This window comes from Dicentrarchus labrax, unplaced genomic scaffold (genome assembly GCF_905237075.1).
Source record: "Dicentrarchus labrax unplaced genomic scaffold, dlabrax2021, whole genome shotgun sequence".
Lineage (NCBI taxonomy): Eukaryota > Metazoa > Chordata > Actinopteri > Moronidae > Dicentrarchus > Dicentrarchus labrax.
Genome location: NW_026136715.1, coordinates 10783659 through 10801533, shown reverse-complemented (window position 1 = coordinate 10801533; position 17875 = coordinate 10783659). Strand labels below are relative to the sequence as shown.

Below are 17875 nucleotides of genomic sequence, written 5' to 3'. Positions count from 1 at the left end.
AGGGGATATTTATTGTTAGAACTGAGACACAGCTCTCGGTTTTACAGTTGCCAAGTACAGTGGCAAACCTTTTAGCCTTAAAATGTTTCTATCCCTATTTTTGTGCATTTTTTTTAAGCTGCAGTAGTAGACTCATGTTTACATTTGAATAATTTGGTTATAAAAGCTACTATACTGCAACAATTTTCCATGTTTTCATTTATTTTATGTTTTATTTTTAGTAACTGTGTTCATGTCAACTTCTTGGTATGTAGGCTTGGACAGTATCAAGGTATTATGGTATGACGGGGTATTTAGAAATCCCAAAGGTATGATTTTCAATACTGTTAAAAACATTGACGCTCCTCTTTCTTGTGGATTAATCTTTTTGGCTCTTAGTTTGTTTATTTTCTATGTGCTGCGTTTGAATTTGAGTGGGTGTGTTTGTTAAAAAGATGTTCTGTGCTTTGTCTTTTAACATTTGTGTCGCTTCAAATTGCCCCTTTTCATAACCACAGTCTGCCTGTGGGAAGAATGAACATTTAAGAGTCTGTCCATTCTGAATGAAAAGCTCTCTTTTCACTGTCTAAGGTTATCTTTTTAGAGGACAGCACGTGAAATTACTTCTCTCTGACTCACTTATTTCTCCAACTGTTTCTCATCCCCCCTTGTGTCACACAAGCAGTGTGTCTCTCACTCACTGAGTTTAGTTGCAATGCACATCGTTGGCCAAGAAGCATCATGTGAGATGATTCTGGCCTGTTAAACCAGTCCCATAAAGCTGCGCAGGTTAAAATAGTAATTCTCTGATAATCTACAATGACTTCTATCACCAGCAGCTCAGCGTCTATGTTTTTGTTACACACAAATATACCTTCATATACCATAAACCTTGGTGAAATGTCAGGAAGGCATGAAAAAATAGATACTGCCCAAGCCTAATGGTAAACTGAATATTAACTCCCTCTTGTTTTTCTTTTTTATTTCTCCCAGCACTACATTAAGCATATATATGACGTGAATGTACTTATAATATGAATTAAGAATGTGAAATTGTTTTTAAAATAACAAAACTTTAAAAACACTTGAACTATTGAATATAGTGCTAACCTCAGCTTTCAGACCATTATTGATTAAAATGATCAGTGTGTCTGTATTATTCATGACACAAATGGTATATACCAGGATACAATGCACATAAGTTAGCAGTTGTTCAGTTAAAATGAGGTGTTCCTATGTGTGTCTGTAATCCTTCAGGGTGAGACTCTTCAAAAATTTGCTAAATGTTGTCCATGGAATGAATGGACAACATTAACACTTTTAAGCATTTACCTTAGCTCTAGTTGCTGTTCTGTAGATAGCATGTCCCATCCACACACACATCAGCATGCACATGAACCTATAATGTGTACCTTGGCCAGGGCCAGCTTGGTTGGCCATTCCATCACCGTGTAGCCCAGCGTAGATATTGTCTGAGGAGAAAGAGCCCTTCAAGGAACAGGGTTGCTGGGTGTGGACCTGCTCTGGGGCGTTGCTGGGCTGATTGCTGGAGCTGGAGCTGCCACTGGAGTGGGCAGAACCATCTGACAGAACTGAACTTTTAGCCGGGGAGCCGGATGAACTGGCAGCACTTTCACCTTGGTGCAAAAGAAAAAAAAAAAAAAAAAAAAAGTGTGAGTCAGAGTGAATCACGGTGAATCACACACTCCTACGGTTTTCTGATCCTGACTCCATTCCTATGTTTTCCACTTGTGCTCTTCAGACTGAAAAAGCTCTCCCTTACACACAAATCATCACATAAACCACTTATCACCACACCATCCCAACCCACACACCTTTTCTCTCTGTGGAGGTGTTTAGATTGTTTTTTAGCTGCTGCACCATCGGATTGAGCAGTTTTCCAGCCTTCAGCTTGTGTTTGCTGGCCCTACGCCTGCGGCCACTTGGGGGTGCGGCGTGAAGCAGACCAACATTGGGGGGCAGTGTTTTACCCAGCTCCTTGTACAGATGCTCAATCTCATTCCTCTGGAATGCCTGCAGCTCAGAGATCTCCTTCATGTGTCTGATGAGAAGATAGAGGGAGAGAACAAACAGACAATTCACTTAAAATATTTCTGGTAGGCTACTTGTCAATTTCACTGTGTTCCCTCAGTAATTTACTCTCCATGAAGTAGCCCACCAAAGACTCTCATTAGGGCTTGCAGTCATGATACCTGCGTCAAGGGTCATCCCCTCCTGATGCATGTGTCAGATTACTGAGTCATTCCTAAACTTCATAAAAATAAAAAAGAAGAAAATGTAATGTTTTTACTGTTGCCTAAATTAATGCCATAATTTGAGCATGGCCTGTCTGCCTGGTGATAATTGGCTATTTTAGCAAAGTTTTTTCCATGCGATTACAAACCATTACTTTTGGATTTCTGTGCTACTAGCAAACCCTGCTGACATAATGTGCAAGACATTCGCTCAGCTGTGGTTGAGTGCATATGTGTGTACGTTACTTTTCTCTCAGTTTCTGTAGTTCTTTCCTCATGTCTGCATCCTCAAACTCGGAGTCATTGTCACTGCTGATGTAGGATGAATGGGCATGTCCTGCAGAAGGCGAGGGAGCGTGACCATTCATTGCCACAGGCTGTCGGCTCGGTGAATCAGAACTCTGCTCACTTTTACTCCGACCAGAGCGCCGCAGGAAGGCCACTGCCCTTTTCATGAGATCGCTTCCACTGTGCTCAGACAGGGCATGCGCTGGGGGAGCAGGGTGGGCAGGAGGAAGGGCTACACTGCTGCTGTCCTCATCTGCTGAGTCAGAGTAGAGGTGAGAGGAGTGGTGGTAGTGGCGATGGGTCGGAGTGTCTATGGTCTGGGCCCGGGGGATATGGCTTGGGGTGAGATCAGGACTGGAAGTGGGGGTTGCCTGGTAGAAGTTTGGTGGGGCAGAGTAACGGTTGCTACTGTGGGGTTTAGATGTTCCTGCGCTCTCATTATCAGCTGCAGTTGTCTCAGAGGACCTTTCCACAGCCACAGAGCCCTTCTCTTTGCTCCCTTTGCCCTTGGTCTGGCTGTGAGACCCTCCAGAACCACTAGAGGGTGCTGGGGAACTGCAGGTGCTACCGCTTGTCTTGCTTTTCTCTAAACGACAAATAACATCTGGTGGAGTGGGGATGATCTGGAGGGAAGAGAAACCCATGTTCATAAGAAAATTAGTGTCTGTAAACATCAACTGGTGCCATGTTTAAGCAAACAAAATGGCATGACCTGCAATATAATTTAATTTGGTCAAATGACATTTATATTGAGTGGATTCTTACCTGAAAACGGCTTTTGGAGCTATATGAACTGGAGCTGGTGGTCACATCTCGTCTGTTCAAGACCCTGTTAGTGGCTAAAGAACCAGGAAGAAGGTTTTTCAAAACAAGTGACTCTCAAACTATAAATATAATATATAAAAAGCGGCCCAAACCAGAATTAAAAAGTTTGTGCTGTTCACATTGGAACCAGATCTGAGTCATATAGCTTTAAGCAATTTGCATGCAGTGTGAATGTAGCCTTAGTGATATGGACATTACATAAATAATGTTACCTACCTGCCACTGCAGAGTCACTTAGTGCACCCACACTATCTGTGCGTTCAGGAATCTGAGGCTAAAAGAGAACAAGAGAAGGGTGTGTGTGTGGGAGGTTACAATCATTTTGAATTGTGGCAAGTGGTAAATCGCTTGATGAGCAAGATGAGTGAGGTAAGGCTAGCCATTATCCTCTCATGACCTCCGTTTTGTCTAAATGAATCAGACCTTAATTTGTTTTTGGTAGCAAGCATGCACACCAAGAAACACACACACATACACAAAATGCAGCTGCCAAAGGAAGATATCATGATGAATTATTGTACTGACAGCATTATTGTACTGTAGCTGACATCCTGCCCTCTTTTTCTTTTTTTAACACAGTATTGGTCTTGCTCTTTACAGCCAATAGTGAAATCAATAACAGTGCAGGGAAATGATTCAATGATGCTGCCATTAACTTAACTCCTAACCAATATCCGAATGCTCAGATTTCTCTTTTACACACACAGAGACACAAGCACACACAAGCACACACACACACACACACACACACTTCTATCATTTTACCAGTGGTTCCGCTTTCTTCTTTGTAAGTGCTCCCTCAGTACTCTGGCCATCTGAGACTGGGGGTGAGCTGACTCCCTCTGTACTGGAGGCCTGGGGGTCGGATGCAGCGCTGGAAGGTTGGGAGGGAGCATGCTCCTGGTACAACAGGTTTCTCAGCTTCTCATCCAAAGTCTTGATGGTGCGGTCAACAAACTCTACCCTGCGTGGCCCTTCGCTGTCCGACTCTCCTGGCCCCCCACTCACTGGCTGCTGGTGGCTTGAGGACTGGGAGTTCTGGGGGGTCTGATGTGCTGGACTCTGGGGCTGGGAGGTGACTGTCCCAGGCTGCATGGGCGTGGCATAGGGTTGCTGCAGAACCACAGACTGATGGGAGGCCAGCTGAGGGGGTAGTTCTCCAGTAGGACTGGACTTCTGATTTGGCTGATTAGTTTGAGAGGTGGTCAAACCACCAGCTGCTCCTTTATCAATAGCATTCACATCCAGAGAGACAGGTGGCACAATAGCGCAGCATGGCATGTCTGTTACCATAGAGACAGCAGAGATGCAAGGCTCCACCACAGGAAGAGAGTTGGGATGGCTGGCACCAGCAGCACCAAGGGCATGTTTAGTAACACAGGGCTGAGGCTGCTGGATCCGGGCTTGGTCAATGTTTTGGTCTTGAGGTTGCACAGAGGTCTGAGCTGCAGGGGGCACAGAGGAGGAGGAGGAGGACGGACTTTGGGAGGATAAAGATGCGGCTGCGTGGCTGATGGGCCTGATTAATGATGAAGCAGACTTTTCAGATTCTGGAGAAATAAAAAAAAGGTTAATTAGGAGGAGAACAGATTTGGAGCCTGTTCTTAGTTCAGCCAAGGCCATGAAGACAAGGAGCTGGGTCCTGTGGGTGCAAGAGTGTTACATCACTGCTTGTCTTGCCCCATCAGGCTCTGTCAGCTGGAGTATAAATCCTGCCCTTCATTTGTGCCTAGAACCACTGCAGAAGCACTCTTATATAACTGACCCCAACTCTAATGCATGAGCAGCAGCTTCACTATCAAGAGCAGCAAGTAAGACACAAACAATTCACTTTATTCTATAGACAACATACTCCTGGCAGAGAAAGCAAATTTAATTTAGTAAGTAGTAAACCTGACTTGAAGGAAGCATTAATAACACTCTCTGAATGTGCAGCATACCCTGGGCTGTAGAGGTGTGAGATGTAGTCTTCTCTTTGTCTAACATAGGCGTCTCAGCCACAGGGCAGATGATAAACCAGCGCTTTCCAGTGTGGAGGACTGCCAAGGAAAGAGAGACAGAAAAACTCATAAATCCACATCTACTATAAAATCAATTCAATAGAAGTGCTAAAGACAGAGACTGACAACTTTAAAAGCAAAATAGAGAACGGGACAATATAAACAGATTATAATGTAATTCATCCTCATTTCAACCTCACCATAACAGGCCTCTTAAGAATGCAAATGTACAGGGAAGTAGCTGAGTTTAACTGGAACTGAGCTCTGTGAGTGGATTTTGTTAGAGTGAATATTTAAGTTCCAGGTGGCAAGTCTTACCATTTTGCTGGTACACCAGCTGTGGGGTGCTGGGTGCGGAAGCCTTCAATCCCTAAAGAAAACGAAGGATTACATACATATCACTTTAATAGATATTTAAAAAGCTTCTCCAACCAGCCAAAGAGCTGAACCTCAGAAATAAATTCAGTTAGATCAAAATGTTACATCAGCAAGAATGGTATTTTTGGCAGCTTTTCTTGGCGCTGTTGCATGCAAAGTCATCTTGAGAGTGCTGTCAGGATGATGTATCCACGGCAGAGGCATTCAGAGACAGATTGCGCCATTGCAACTATTAACTGTCAACAGTTTCTTTCTCACCTCTGCTCCCAGTGTGCCACCTCCTTCACTCTGTTTGGGACTGCTTCCCTGGTCAGAGTTCCTCTCACCCTCAGTGTCCTCACTCAGCATGTCCTCAGCCTTGTCCACAATGTCCTTCAGCTGCTCGATGAACACTTCTTTTTCTAAAGGAAGAATGAAATCATTCTCCACCTGAGGGACACAATGGAGAAAAGGGCAACATGACATTAAAGATTTATCTTTAGAAGTTGCTGCCAAGATAAAGCAATTCAAATTAAGGTCTACCAAAATCTACTTTTGCATAATTTGTTGAGTTTCTTAAGTATGAATGTGTGTATGTCTGTATGTATGTATGTATGTATGTATGTATGTATGTATGTATGTATGTATTTTAGTCAACTTCACACGTAGGTATTTGCCTTGGACCCCCTATTTTAAAACACAATAAGTTGGTGGAGCAGTTATGCCATAAATATTAATCTATCCATCTATAAATATAAGCCGAATATGAATTGGTTGGGAGTGGATGAGTGTGAGAGTAGGAGCAAGAGAGAGACATAGATTTTTTTGGTGCATTGCAGCTGAGAACAGTAACACAGGGAGTTTCAGAGTTCTGAGCCATAACAAAGCATTTCAGGCAATCCACAGTTTACAGCACGCTAAAAAAACCATCGTATCAACGGAAGTGGCAGTAACGCCTACATACCATGTATGTAGCAATCTCCTCTGGTGCATCTCCATCCAGGTCAAACTTGAAAGTGACCATTTTATGGTTATGAGTTTCTAACTGACACTCTACCATCTTATCGCCAGTGTTACACACCTGCAACCAGAGTGGACACAACAAATACATTGTCTAGTATTACATTCTTTATGAACATGGGCTTAAAGGAACAAGTTTCTTCTTTGAAATATATTTTGGCTACCCACATTGAGCATGTTGAGTTTTGGCCTGCTAATCTTCTCTTGCCGAGAACGAGTGCGCGTGGACCTCCGGTGGTGTTTGCGAACTTTCCCTTCGCCTTTACCTCCATGTGTCCCTTCGTAACCGTCACTCATCTCCTTCCCTGACGTGGCATCAGAGTTGACACTGATTTTGGAGAGGAAAAGCAAGTAATAGTTAGTGTAAGTATTATTTTATTCATGAATACCTGTATACCGAACACACAGCTCTACACTTGTATCTACACAAATATGCCCAAATATGTTCAAAACTGCCCAAAAAAAGATGGTGGACAGATAGGGGAGAAATAGTGTGGAATTTGAGACACAACAATATCTAGTGTCACACAATCTTTTAGGTGCAATAGACAGACATCTTGTACTGGAAATGGAAAGAGGCCAATGGTCTTTATCACCCGTCCTTGACATGGAGCCAAGTGAAAAGGTTTTGTAAAAATGTATCACTGCTCTCGAATGCCTCTAGGATTTGGTCTGATATAAACCTGATATAAACCTGATATACCAGCCATGGGTGACGCCAAACTCCACATAAGCTTAAATGGGATATAGATTTGTGGAGGATTAGCTATCTGCTATCTATTATGAAGGAACAACTGAACTTTTAGCTGCTGCTGCTGCTGGTCACAATGATAAGAAAGGTCAACAGATTCCATCAGAGTGCAATGTGGTTTTAAAGACATGTTTGTGTTTAGCTGGAGAGTTGTCCTTTGGTGAACAAACTGCCAGACAAAGTTAGCAGAGATGGCTGCCCACTAGGTCCACATTGCACAGCAAATGATACAGTATAACAAATAGGATGCTTTTTTACTTTCGGAGGAACAGCTAGCTGGAGTAGTTGGGAGTTGTTACATTATTTATGAGGATTGGTGGATCATCCTCAATGTTTTCTAAAAGGTAAACAACGTCTGCCTCAGGTCCTGCTACGCATTCTTTTAACATGGCACTCCCACAACCTCGGGCCAGTGATACAGAAGTATCTGCTGCTGTACCACCAGACTACGGAGAAGTTTCTTTCCTCAGGCTGTGAGACTCAACTCATCCTCCGCACTCCACCATAAATAAATGACATGAAACTGGACATACATTTCTTGGTGTATGTGTGTATAAGAATAGATGTATACAAGTAACTCTATATATTATTTGATTTGATTTGATTCTAATTTAAATAATTGTAGATATGTTTTGTGTGTGTGGAGCATAACTACAACTAACATTTCATTGTACAAGGGTCTACAATTAAATGTAGGTTGTGGTAAAATGACAGTACGTAAACCTTAAGTATTGGTGTGGCTACTGTTACAGTGAAAACAATAACTTTATAATGCTTGAGTCTGACCAAATGCATTATGTCAACATTCATGTCACTGCTTATCAGGCATTTTGCTCTACAGATTAATGTCAATTTGACAGCACCTGAGAGCTGGCCTAGACTATAATTCTAAGAAAATGCTGCAAATAAGCTAGTACCTGTCATAGCTCTGTCCTCCAGTGTGTTTTTCTGCAGCTTGATCCTACACACAGAAGAAAAACAAAAACATTTCACCAGAGAGAGTGAATAAAAGAGAGCAATATGTATCAATTATTTCATTTTAGATTACATTCCTGACAGTGACTTGAGAGGAAGTCGAGTGATACTGCATGTGAGTGCACTGGATATATTGGCAAAGAAAGGTGGACAGAGGAAGAAATAAGTAGTGAGAACTTAAAAGTGTGGAAGTGAGTCATTCCATACCTCCGTGCTGTTCTCTGTTGGACCCTGACCTGCAGCTCCAGTGAGAGTACAGAGCTGTTTCTGCTGAGTCAGACTGGAACTGGCAGACCCAGATGATGCTCGCTGAGAGTCAGAGGGCTGCAGCACAGGAATCTGGCTCTGAACCTGAGTCTGGCACTGGGCTTGTGGGGGCAGCTGGCATGGGTTCTTGCTATCCAGCTGGGCAGCAGCGGTAGCTGTGCCCGGGTCTGACCCACTGTGCACAGGTGAGGAGAAGACTGCAGGTTGGGCGAGCTGAGCTGAAGGGACAAGCTCAGGATGGCTGACTTGGGCCTGCTGGGGAAGCTGCTGTAAAAGACAAACAAGATAAAACATCATTATCATCATCATCTTCATTATTAATAATAATAAAAATAATAATAATAATAATCCGTTACATTTCGCTGTTTCTTGATAACAATTCATCCAAAAATAAAATACAGAATTTTTATCTATGTATAAAAAGAATGATTAACAAAGATTTGAGTTTTTCAATCCGCATTATTTACAGCATACAACATATAAATGTTCATTTTCCTTCAGCCAAAGAACAACAGCACAGTGAAAAGCACTTTTTTGTGATGCAAAGAGATTATCACAATCAAAGGTTCCAGTTCACACCCTCTTGGTAAACATCTGCACTCCATTGCAGCCATCATAATTACCTGTATCAGTGGCTGAGTGCTGCCATTTGTGGGAGGGTGTGTGTTCTGGGACTGGGCAGCGTGTGCGTGTATGGGATGGGTGGTTAGTGCTGTTATGAATGCAGGCTGTGAATGAGAAACTTCAGATCTAACACTCTGCTGCAGACCAGCGGTGGGCTGGTGCTGTGGGGATGTGGGTCCAACCTTTCCCAGCACAGGTGAGGGGGAAGGCATGAGGGACACTGGGATGGGTGAAACTAATGCATTTTCAATGTGCAGAGGAGAAAGGGGGGAGACAGAGGGGGTCACAGGAACATTGTGAGCAGGAGAAAGGAAAATATGGTTAAGAGAAGAGGAGGTTGAAGGGTGAGGGGCAGTGCAGGAGTGAGGGTAGGAGGATTCACAGTCAGTCACAGCTGTCATCACCTGGACTGTGGGATACTGTGAAGGAAACTGAAGGGAAAAGAAAAAAAGAAAAGGAACAGAGAAAAATGAAATAATCTAGAGAACAAAGTTCAAACATAGGAATAAGATGCATAAAGATAACTTGCTTCAAGTCTTTATTGTTAATGGTGTGTATAATCCACGAAAAAAAACAACATACAATAGCTCAGAGACCAGAGTGACAATACCTGGGATGGGTGTGTTGGCGGTAGAGAGTTTGCAATCTGCAGAGGCTGGAGTTGTTGGTGGACAGCCTGAGCCATCGACTGTTGAGGAGGTAGTGCCTGGGCTGCAACACTGGAAGTTGATTGGCTAAGATTCTGCCCATGTCCCTGTCCATCTTGTCCAAGCTGTGAAATGTTTTGACCAGTAGGAACATTCTACAGATGAAGAAGAAGAAAAAGAGGGGAAAAAAAGGGAGGAAGTTCAATAATGGCAAGGATTCCAGTTTCATCTCTCTGTTTGGAAATCTGCATTTCCTGCTATTGACCCAGATCAGAATAGCTCATATTTTCCATCCTGTCCCTAAGCCTGGAATCAGTCTGAATCTGCTGCACATACAGGAGCACAGACACAGAGCAAGCCTAGGGGTGCTGGCGGATGCAGCGGGTAAAACCACTGCTATTGTTTTCATTACTGTTCAATTATTTCTCTGTTGGCTGTTGTCCGAGGAAACGCCTGTTTATTGGGCTCTTCATTTTTTCATTCACGTACTATCCACCAACACAGCTGCTTCCAATACAGCTGCACCAAATCAAAACCAGACACCATAATATGAGTAGCTACAAAACTAGCATTAACTAGATTCGTTTCTGTCCCTCCCACATTGAGTCCCACAGTGACAAAGTGTGTTGAGACAAAGGCGTTCTACCTGATTCAGGAAAGCAGCGATGCAAAGATAGGGTTGAAACTGATGAAAAATAAAAACAGGGCGAGGTCAGAGGAGGGAAAACAAACAAAACTGGGGCACTATGTATGCCACCTTGCTACAACATACTAAATAGTTATCATCAACACTGTTCACTCACCTGTTGGGTGATATGTGCAGCTTGGATATGCTGAGAAGAGGCTGGAAGGCTCTGAGGAGTAACTACCTGGTTAGCTCCTCCATAGACCTGTGAAGCAGCTGTAGACTGTGCAGGCAGGTACTGGCTCTGAGCTGAAGCCGTTTGTTGCTGCAGCACACTGAGGGCAGAATGTGCATAGCTCTGAGAGGCAGCATCAGGTAGACCTGCAGCAGAGTAACTCTGGTGTGTGGCTGCAACCTGCACAACTGGGGCTGCTGTTGGATGAGGCTGACAAGGTGGGGTCTGAACCTGTTGAATAGTAGACTGGGACACATCCTGGCTCTGTTGTCGAACTGCTGGTTGCATGGTTTTCTGACTGTGCTTCTGCAGAGTTGGGGTGTGTACTTGTTGCTGACCAGTAGACTGAAGACTTTGAGAGTGGTGAGTAGGCTGTTGTGCCATTTGTTGGTGTATGCTATGCAGAGTTTCTTGACTAGGCTGGAGTTGAGGCTGAATATAAGCCTGCCCAGCATGTTGTGTTAGCTGTATACTGGACTGAGTATTTTGCAGTAAGGGCTGTTGGTGCTCTTGCTGAATAGGTATCTGTTGGCTATAAAGTGCTGGTGTGGAGGAGCTCTGACCAGGCTGCTGACTTTGCAGATTGACTGCAGCTTGGATCTGTTGCAGTGCACTGGGAGCTTGTGCAGGATGACACTGGGCTGTGGCTGCCATAGTCGGCGCTACAGATGCAAGGGGGAAACTTTGTGCTGGCTGCTGTGCTGGCAGGGTGGTTGCTGCTGCTGCTGTCAGTCTGTTGAACTGAAGTAGGATATCCTGATGCAGTGTGAGCCTGTTGTTGAGTTTGGGCTGCACAGTTCTGACAACTCTGTTGGACTTTCAAAGGAAAAGTCAAAGAGCTTGCTGCAGTTGCCTGCTGCTGTTGGTGGCCTGGAGCTTGGTAGCTCTGTGCAACATGTTGTGGCAAAGCTGATGCTGAAATACTTGCTGCACCTTGGGTCTGTTGCACATTTGGAGGTGTGTAGCTAGCACCACCGACCGTATGCTGAATGTGAGCTGAACACAGACTAGCTGGAGCTGGTGCTGCAGCACTGTGTTGATATGGAGGAGCAGGGAAGCTGTGTCCAGGCTGGAGGTACTGCAGTGGTGTGTGTACTGCTGTGCTGGAAGAGGGCAGGCCCTGGACAGATGGTTGATTCTGGTGACCTGCCGAACTGGCCTGAGGACACAAAGGAAGGAAATTCAAATTAGATCCTTTTGTGAGAGAAATCTACTGGTCAGGGATAAAATCCCACAAAAGCTAATATGTGTGACAATTACATTAACTCATACCGGATTCAAGTATAATGAGAGGATGAGAGATAAAAATAAGTTAATGAAACATCTGTTTCAACAATGAGCAGGCGGTGACAGGTGTGTGCTAAAAAAAGGACGCAAGGGAGAAATGGAAGGAGAGACTGAGAGGAGGGAGATCAGACAGCCACCCTTTCTCCTTCAGTCAGTGGCCATCTATCCAAGGCAAGCTAAGGAGCAAGACAGTTGTAGCATTCAGGCAGAATGCAGAAAAGAAAAAAGAAAGAGCAAAAATGTTAAAATCAAGGCCAGTTCTAGAAGGGATTGATTAAAGTTAATCAGCAGGGAAACGTGGTCTGTTAGAGATTGCACAGTTGTTCTCCGACAGGAGCAAGCTTATGATTTTTAAGAGGACGGTCAGCTCTGTAGGGCTACGCAGGAAGAAGGACTCAGACAGTAGCTGGGAGATCAGACCCGCTCCATGCAGACTAATGCTATATTTCCTACAGGCTGGGAGAAATCAGTTAAGCAGGTGGCCCCACATGGGAAACTAAAGCAACTTCTCTGCTATTGTGACCTACCACTCCCATAGCCCTGGTAACTTGCTGTTCTCCGGCACAGAATCTATCCTTGCAGTCCCAGAGGGGTTCTTGGCCCCCAATCAAACTGCCACTCGGGAGATGACTCTTCAGGCTGCTGTCTCCATCACTGCAGGCAGGCCTGTGGGCAGCTGAGGAGTGCAGCTGGGAGGCTTGGGTGGGTGTGGTGTGACAAGGGGCTGCTTTGCGGCTGATTATATTGATTAGGGACTGCTGAAGCAGTGAGAAATCGGAACAATCATTTGAACATTTCAGCCGTCCATAACCAGGGGTGTGCATTGAGGACTGGTGGTGTCTGAAGTCACATGGGCAGAGGTGCGTTGGCCTGACAACAGAAGGATGGTTGTGGCCCCCTTCTCGTGATCTTAGAAGAAGCAAAGAGAGGCAGGCCTGGCATGTATGGTTTCTATGCATTGCAAAATGGTGGTTATGATGAGAGGTTAGACTCAGAAGACTACTAAGGTCGGAGTGTCTGCGTCCACTTTGCACAGGCAGTGTTAAGTTCTCATTGGTGGCCTCTGATGACAGCCTGATGTTGGTGTCACTGAGGCGGCGGTACTCAGAAGGTGGAGAGATAGGGGAGACCTGCAGCAGTGGCAGAGTTTTCTGGGAGGGGGACCCATCCTTAGCCTCTGAGTGAAGCCCAGAGGGGCTGAGTTCTGACTGGTTCTCTGGTACTGTGGGGGTTGGACTGATTGATCTCTGAGACTGAATGAGGGCATGGAGATGGGCAATGTGGTTTGCCCTCTGAGTGTCAATAACAGGGGCACTTCCTCTCCGGGCTGCAGCTCCCAAACGAGTCCTGAGCTCTGGGCTTAGCGTTGCCCCCCATACTTCACCCTTTCCACAGGAGTGAGGTCGATCTGTCAGAAGAGGGCCAGTGCTCTGGCACTGATAGAGGAGCAACCCAAAAGCAAATCACATGTTACTCAAAATAAAGAGATCATAACCAAAACCAAGAACTATATGATGAGATGAGGACAAACAAGCTTGGAATAATACATGAATGTATGACAAATACTTGTGTATGTAATGCGCATGACTGTGTTAATGAAAGCTGATCTGCACATGTCCACAAATGTGGATTACAGCGCCTGTGTTCTGTTCCAAGGCCACGTGAGCAATGACTGCTTTCAAAGAGTGTGTGTATTTTGAATGCACATGGTCCACCTGGGTGTGTATGCTCCTGATACAGACCTGCTGTGTTGCCATAGTAATAGGCTCTAGCAGGGACTGGTAGAGGACACTCTGCTGGCTGCTGTGGGAGTCTGAGTACACAGTGGAGCCCATGCCACTGTCGAGTGTGCTGTCTGCTGCAGAGACACACAAATCATGCAGTCATAAAAAGTCAAAGATTAAGCTCATGTGTGTTTCTAAGTGGAGGAACAGAATCTCTTACATGTCACTGAAGTGGCACTGGCTGGTAGGTTACGCAGCCTGTTGTGCTGGTCTGCCTCTGGCTCTTCTGGTTCCAGCAAAGGCTGTCCTACATGTGCAGCCCCAGCAGAGATGCCCTGAGATGGTGTCATCTGGACCCGGTGGCCCCCTTCACCTTGATCCACTGCAGCTGCAGCAGACACTGTTCTCTCTCTTCTCCATTTGATCAGCGCCACGCGGTCCCTGATCGACTTTCCCACCGTCTTAGCATCACTCTCGTGGAAGAAGCCAGACTCCACCTGACAAAGGAAAGGGAAGAGCATGACTTCCAGGATATTTTTAGCATAGAGCATGTGAGAGAAGAGAGGGTGCATTAAAAAGGGGAGCATGTGAGGGAGAGAGAAAGAGCAAGAAAAAGAAGGAATAGAAAATCTATTTTAAGGGGGATCAGAGCAGTGGGAAACTATTCTCTTTGTCAGCAGCTTGGTTCATTGTTAACAACAGAACTGTCAGGATTCTTAAATCTGCAAATAAAAAAGATGCAGACAATGCATAGAACAAATGTTGTACATGAAGAAACAAAATACAATTTTAAAAGGGGGGACAAATAAAGTCATGTATAAACTGACTACAGAGCTCCTAAGGAAACCAGAAAGTACTCATTAGGGTAAAAGAGGAGTGACTTGAAGTGGGAGCATGCTGGCCATACAATCTCATTGTGATGTTGGTCCACATGTCTGCTCACATCCCCAAGGCGATTGTTACAGAGGCCTTCAATTTTTTTCTCAGCTTCACAGCCTGAGGCAATCAAGGCCAAAAGAGCATACGGAGAGAGAGAGAGAGCAGACAGGAAGAAGAGAAAGAGATGTGTGTGGGAGAGAGAGAGAGAGAGAGAGAGAGAGAGAGAGAGAGAGAGAGAGAGAAGAGAGAGAGAGCAAGAATGAAAAGGAAGACACTGGTTAAAACAAGAGAAACAAAAAGAGAAGGTGAGGACAGCAGGTTCTCGCTCACTGTCTCAGTTGGCTGAGTGTTAAACAAAGTATCTCTATCTAATAATCGGAAGAGAACGGACCTTACTAAAGCGATTTTTGTTCAGACAGACCATACTGTTAAAACCTCTGTCTTTCACTCTTTTTCACATGTACAAGCACATATGGTACAGTAGATGTCTTTGTGCAATATCAGATAACATATTACATATTTTTTTCAGTTCTGATGCAATAGATAGGCCTAGCGTAAATCTGTTTCAAAGCAAGTTTGTTTGAGGCCATTTTGAATAGTCCCACCGAATCTTGAAAATACTATCCTCCTTGTAAATGTCTCACTGAAGATAGGGTCTCTCTGGTATTACTGATACTGCGTTCTAGTTTTTTTCACGTGTTTAAGGCTGTTAAGCCAGACAATGATTATGTTTACATTCTCCAGCTGAAGTCAAGCTGTGTTAACTCCATTTCTCTTACTCCCATACCCCAAAAAATAATTTCATGGTGCTGTGTAATGTAGATGAGCGATAAAGGCTTGAGGTCAGTATTATCATGGCTTCCACACAGAGCAATCTTCAGTGAACACCATCAGATAAGGTAAGGCCCTGCAATAAAAAACTGGCAAAGACGGGAGAACGGGAGAAAACCATGTAAACAAAAGGAAAAAAATAAAACAGTAATGACTGATTCCTGGAAGAGCAGAACAAGTTATCACCAGCAATCTGCATTTGAGTGAATTCCCTGATGATGAGATAGGAGTGTTGCCTGCAGCTAGAACATACAAAGCCACAAAAACATGCAAAACATGACAAACCTCATCACTAGCATGGGTTGAAACTAATTTATTACTGAAATTGAAATTATGCAAAGGATTCTGAAAAGATCGAACCGTTTCTAGTTGTCAGCCAAATATTTTTAATGTAGACAGCACAATGTAAAACAAAGAAGTACATAAGACTTTAAAATCTTCAAATATTTTTATGAACAAGTTCTTCTGACTATACCCTCAATTATTTACTCACCATCTCTTGCGCCACAACCTCAGGGACCTCCTTTTCCAGGTCAAACGTGAACTCGATGGCCCCACTCTCCTTGTACTTCCCTTTTAACTTCTTGTGGTCTTCCACCCACAGTTTCAGGGCTATTGAGGCCTTTTTACCATCATCCTCCTCAGCTAGCTCCACCCGCACACCCGTGTCCTCAGCAAAGAAAGCATGGTTCAACAGGTCCTTGATTGTGTACCTGGGAGAAGGGACAGCAAAGCTTAAGACGCCCAATATCTGTATTGTACAGCGTTCGCAGATAACCTGAGCATCGATAATAGTTAGCTAGGGTACAACATATGGAATGACATGCAACAAAAGTCGCTGATTGGAATCAAACAGGCATTGTTGTCATGCGCTGTAACCATTTGGCTACCTAGGCAATCCAATGGTACAAAAATTCTGGTTTGTTGATAGTAAAAGGACATCTTGGCTAATTACATCATACATGGATTACATGTGCTGCAGAGACAAAGTCACTCACAGAACCCAATCATGCTTCAATAAAAAAAAAAATGCCCCTGGAAGCTAATTAAGGGTTATTTTCCCCTCTGTACATAAACTCATTATGTAACAGAAATGAAAGACATCCTGCAGATATGGTGGGAGACTGCAGTGCTGCTGAGAGCCCAACTGTCAACACCACAGCAATGAAGCGGGGGAGGTGAGACGAGGCATGAAAGATGAGAGGGCACCTTGTGGGCCCTGTTGGCTGGACACTGGACAATGATGGGGAGTCACTCACCGCTCCTCTTTCTTTTGGCAGATACACTCCCCAATAATCTCCTTGATTTCGGGATCCATGACCTTGTTGTAGCTGGCCGGCTTCACTCCCTGAGGAAAGGGAAATACAAACAAAATGCTGAGTACACACCATGAAAGGACACTGTGTTGATGAAAATAATCAAAAAGGAAAAACAAAGGAGAAAAAAAGAGTTGGGGGATGTTTTTGTGATACTCCACCCCCAAATTATCTTATCTTTTAAGTATAACACAATCACACCATAGGCTTGTCAACCTTGACAGAGTACAGCAGTTGCAGTCAGCTAAAATCCATGTGGGTTGCAATGGATTCTAAAAAGCATCCATAGAAATCTCTCAAACCACTGCCCTGGCTCCTGATGTTTTGCTTGTAAACTAGGGCTGCACAATTAATTGAAATATCTTCAAAATCAAAACATGGCCAAATGGCAGCAGCTGAAAATGTATGATAAAGGTAAAATCTTGTTCTCCAGATGTGAGAAACATGATTGCTTGGTACAGACCACAACAAATACCATCATGATTATAATAGTTTTTCTTCAGTGAAAATTGTGATGAAATAATGATAGTTCCTACTTATCGTGTATCATATAGCAATTTATTTTTCCTTTCATATTGTGGAGCCTACAAACTACAATTACGAAACAGTTGGCCTGGATTCCTATGGTAGTTTTGACTGGGAATTTACAGTGACAGCAGGAGTGGTTTGAGAAAATTCTATAGACCTTTTCATACTTTATTCAACAGTAAGAAATCTTTGGTAATACTATATAAATGCATTTTCTTAGCTCAGCAGTTTGACCTTCTTTACTAATCTCTTTTTGGTGCTCCATGGTGCAGCATTATCTGTGGTGTTGACATAAATTGTGAGATCATTATTTCTTGAAAATAGACATTTTCCTCACCCAAGATATAAAGTATATGCATCCTTTGAATTAACATCCCTACCAATTATGCAGCTATATGCTGTATGTGCTCAGGGAGTAGTATAAAACTATCATGGTTCCTCTTTGATCAATCTCCTATTAAT

The 17875-nt window shown here is 43.9% G+C and overlaps 1 protein-coding gene across 1 annotated transcript in view; it reads right to left on the bottom strand.

The window, feature by feature from the left end:
* LOC127376881 (serine/threonine-protein kinase WNK2-like) overlaps window positions 1-17875 on the bottom strand; it is a 42391-nt gene that overhangs the window by 7208 nt on the left and 17308 nt on the right. Inside the window, 22 exon segments of the mRNA XM_051424254.1 lie at window positions 1392-1616; window positions 1815-2041; window positions 2481-3145; window positions 3288-3361; window positions 3564-3621; window positions 4113-4897; window positions 5288-5386; window positions 5666-5717; window positions 5984-6154; window positions 6669-6785; window positions 6893-7052; window positions 8393-8436; window positions 8658-8984; window positions 9341-9772; window positions 9952-10143; window positions 10792-11598; window positions 11600-12007; window positions 12663-13571; window positions 13878-13993; window positions 14080-14356; window positions 16063-16282; window positions 16829-16917. Coding sequence (XP_051280214.1) covers window positions 1392-1616; window positions 1815-2041; window positions 2481-3145; window positions 3288-3361; window positions 3564-3621; window positions 4113-4897; window positions 5288-5386; window positions 5666-5717; window positions 5984-6154; window positions 6669-6785; window positions 6893-7052; window positions 8393-8436; window positions 8658-8984; window positions 9341-9772; window positions 9952-10143; window positions 10792-11598; window positions 11600-12007; window positions 12663-13571; window positions 13878-13993; window positions 14080-14356; window positions 16063-16282; window positions 16829-16917 — 6454 coding nt within the window.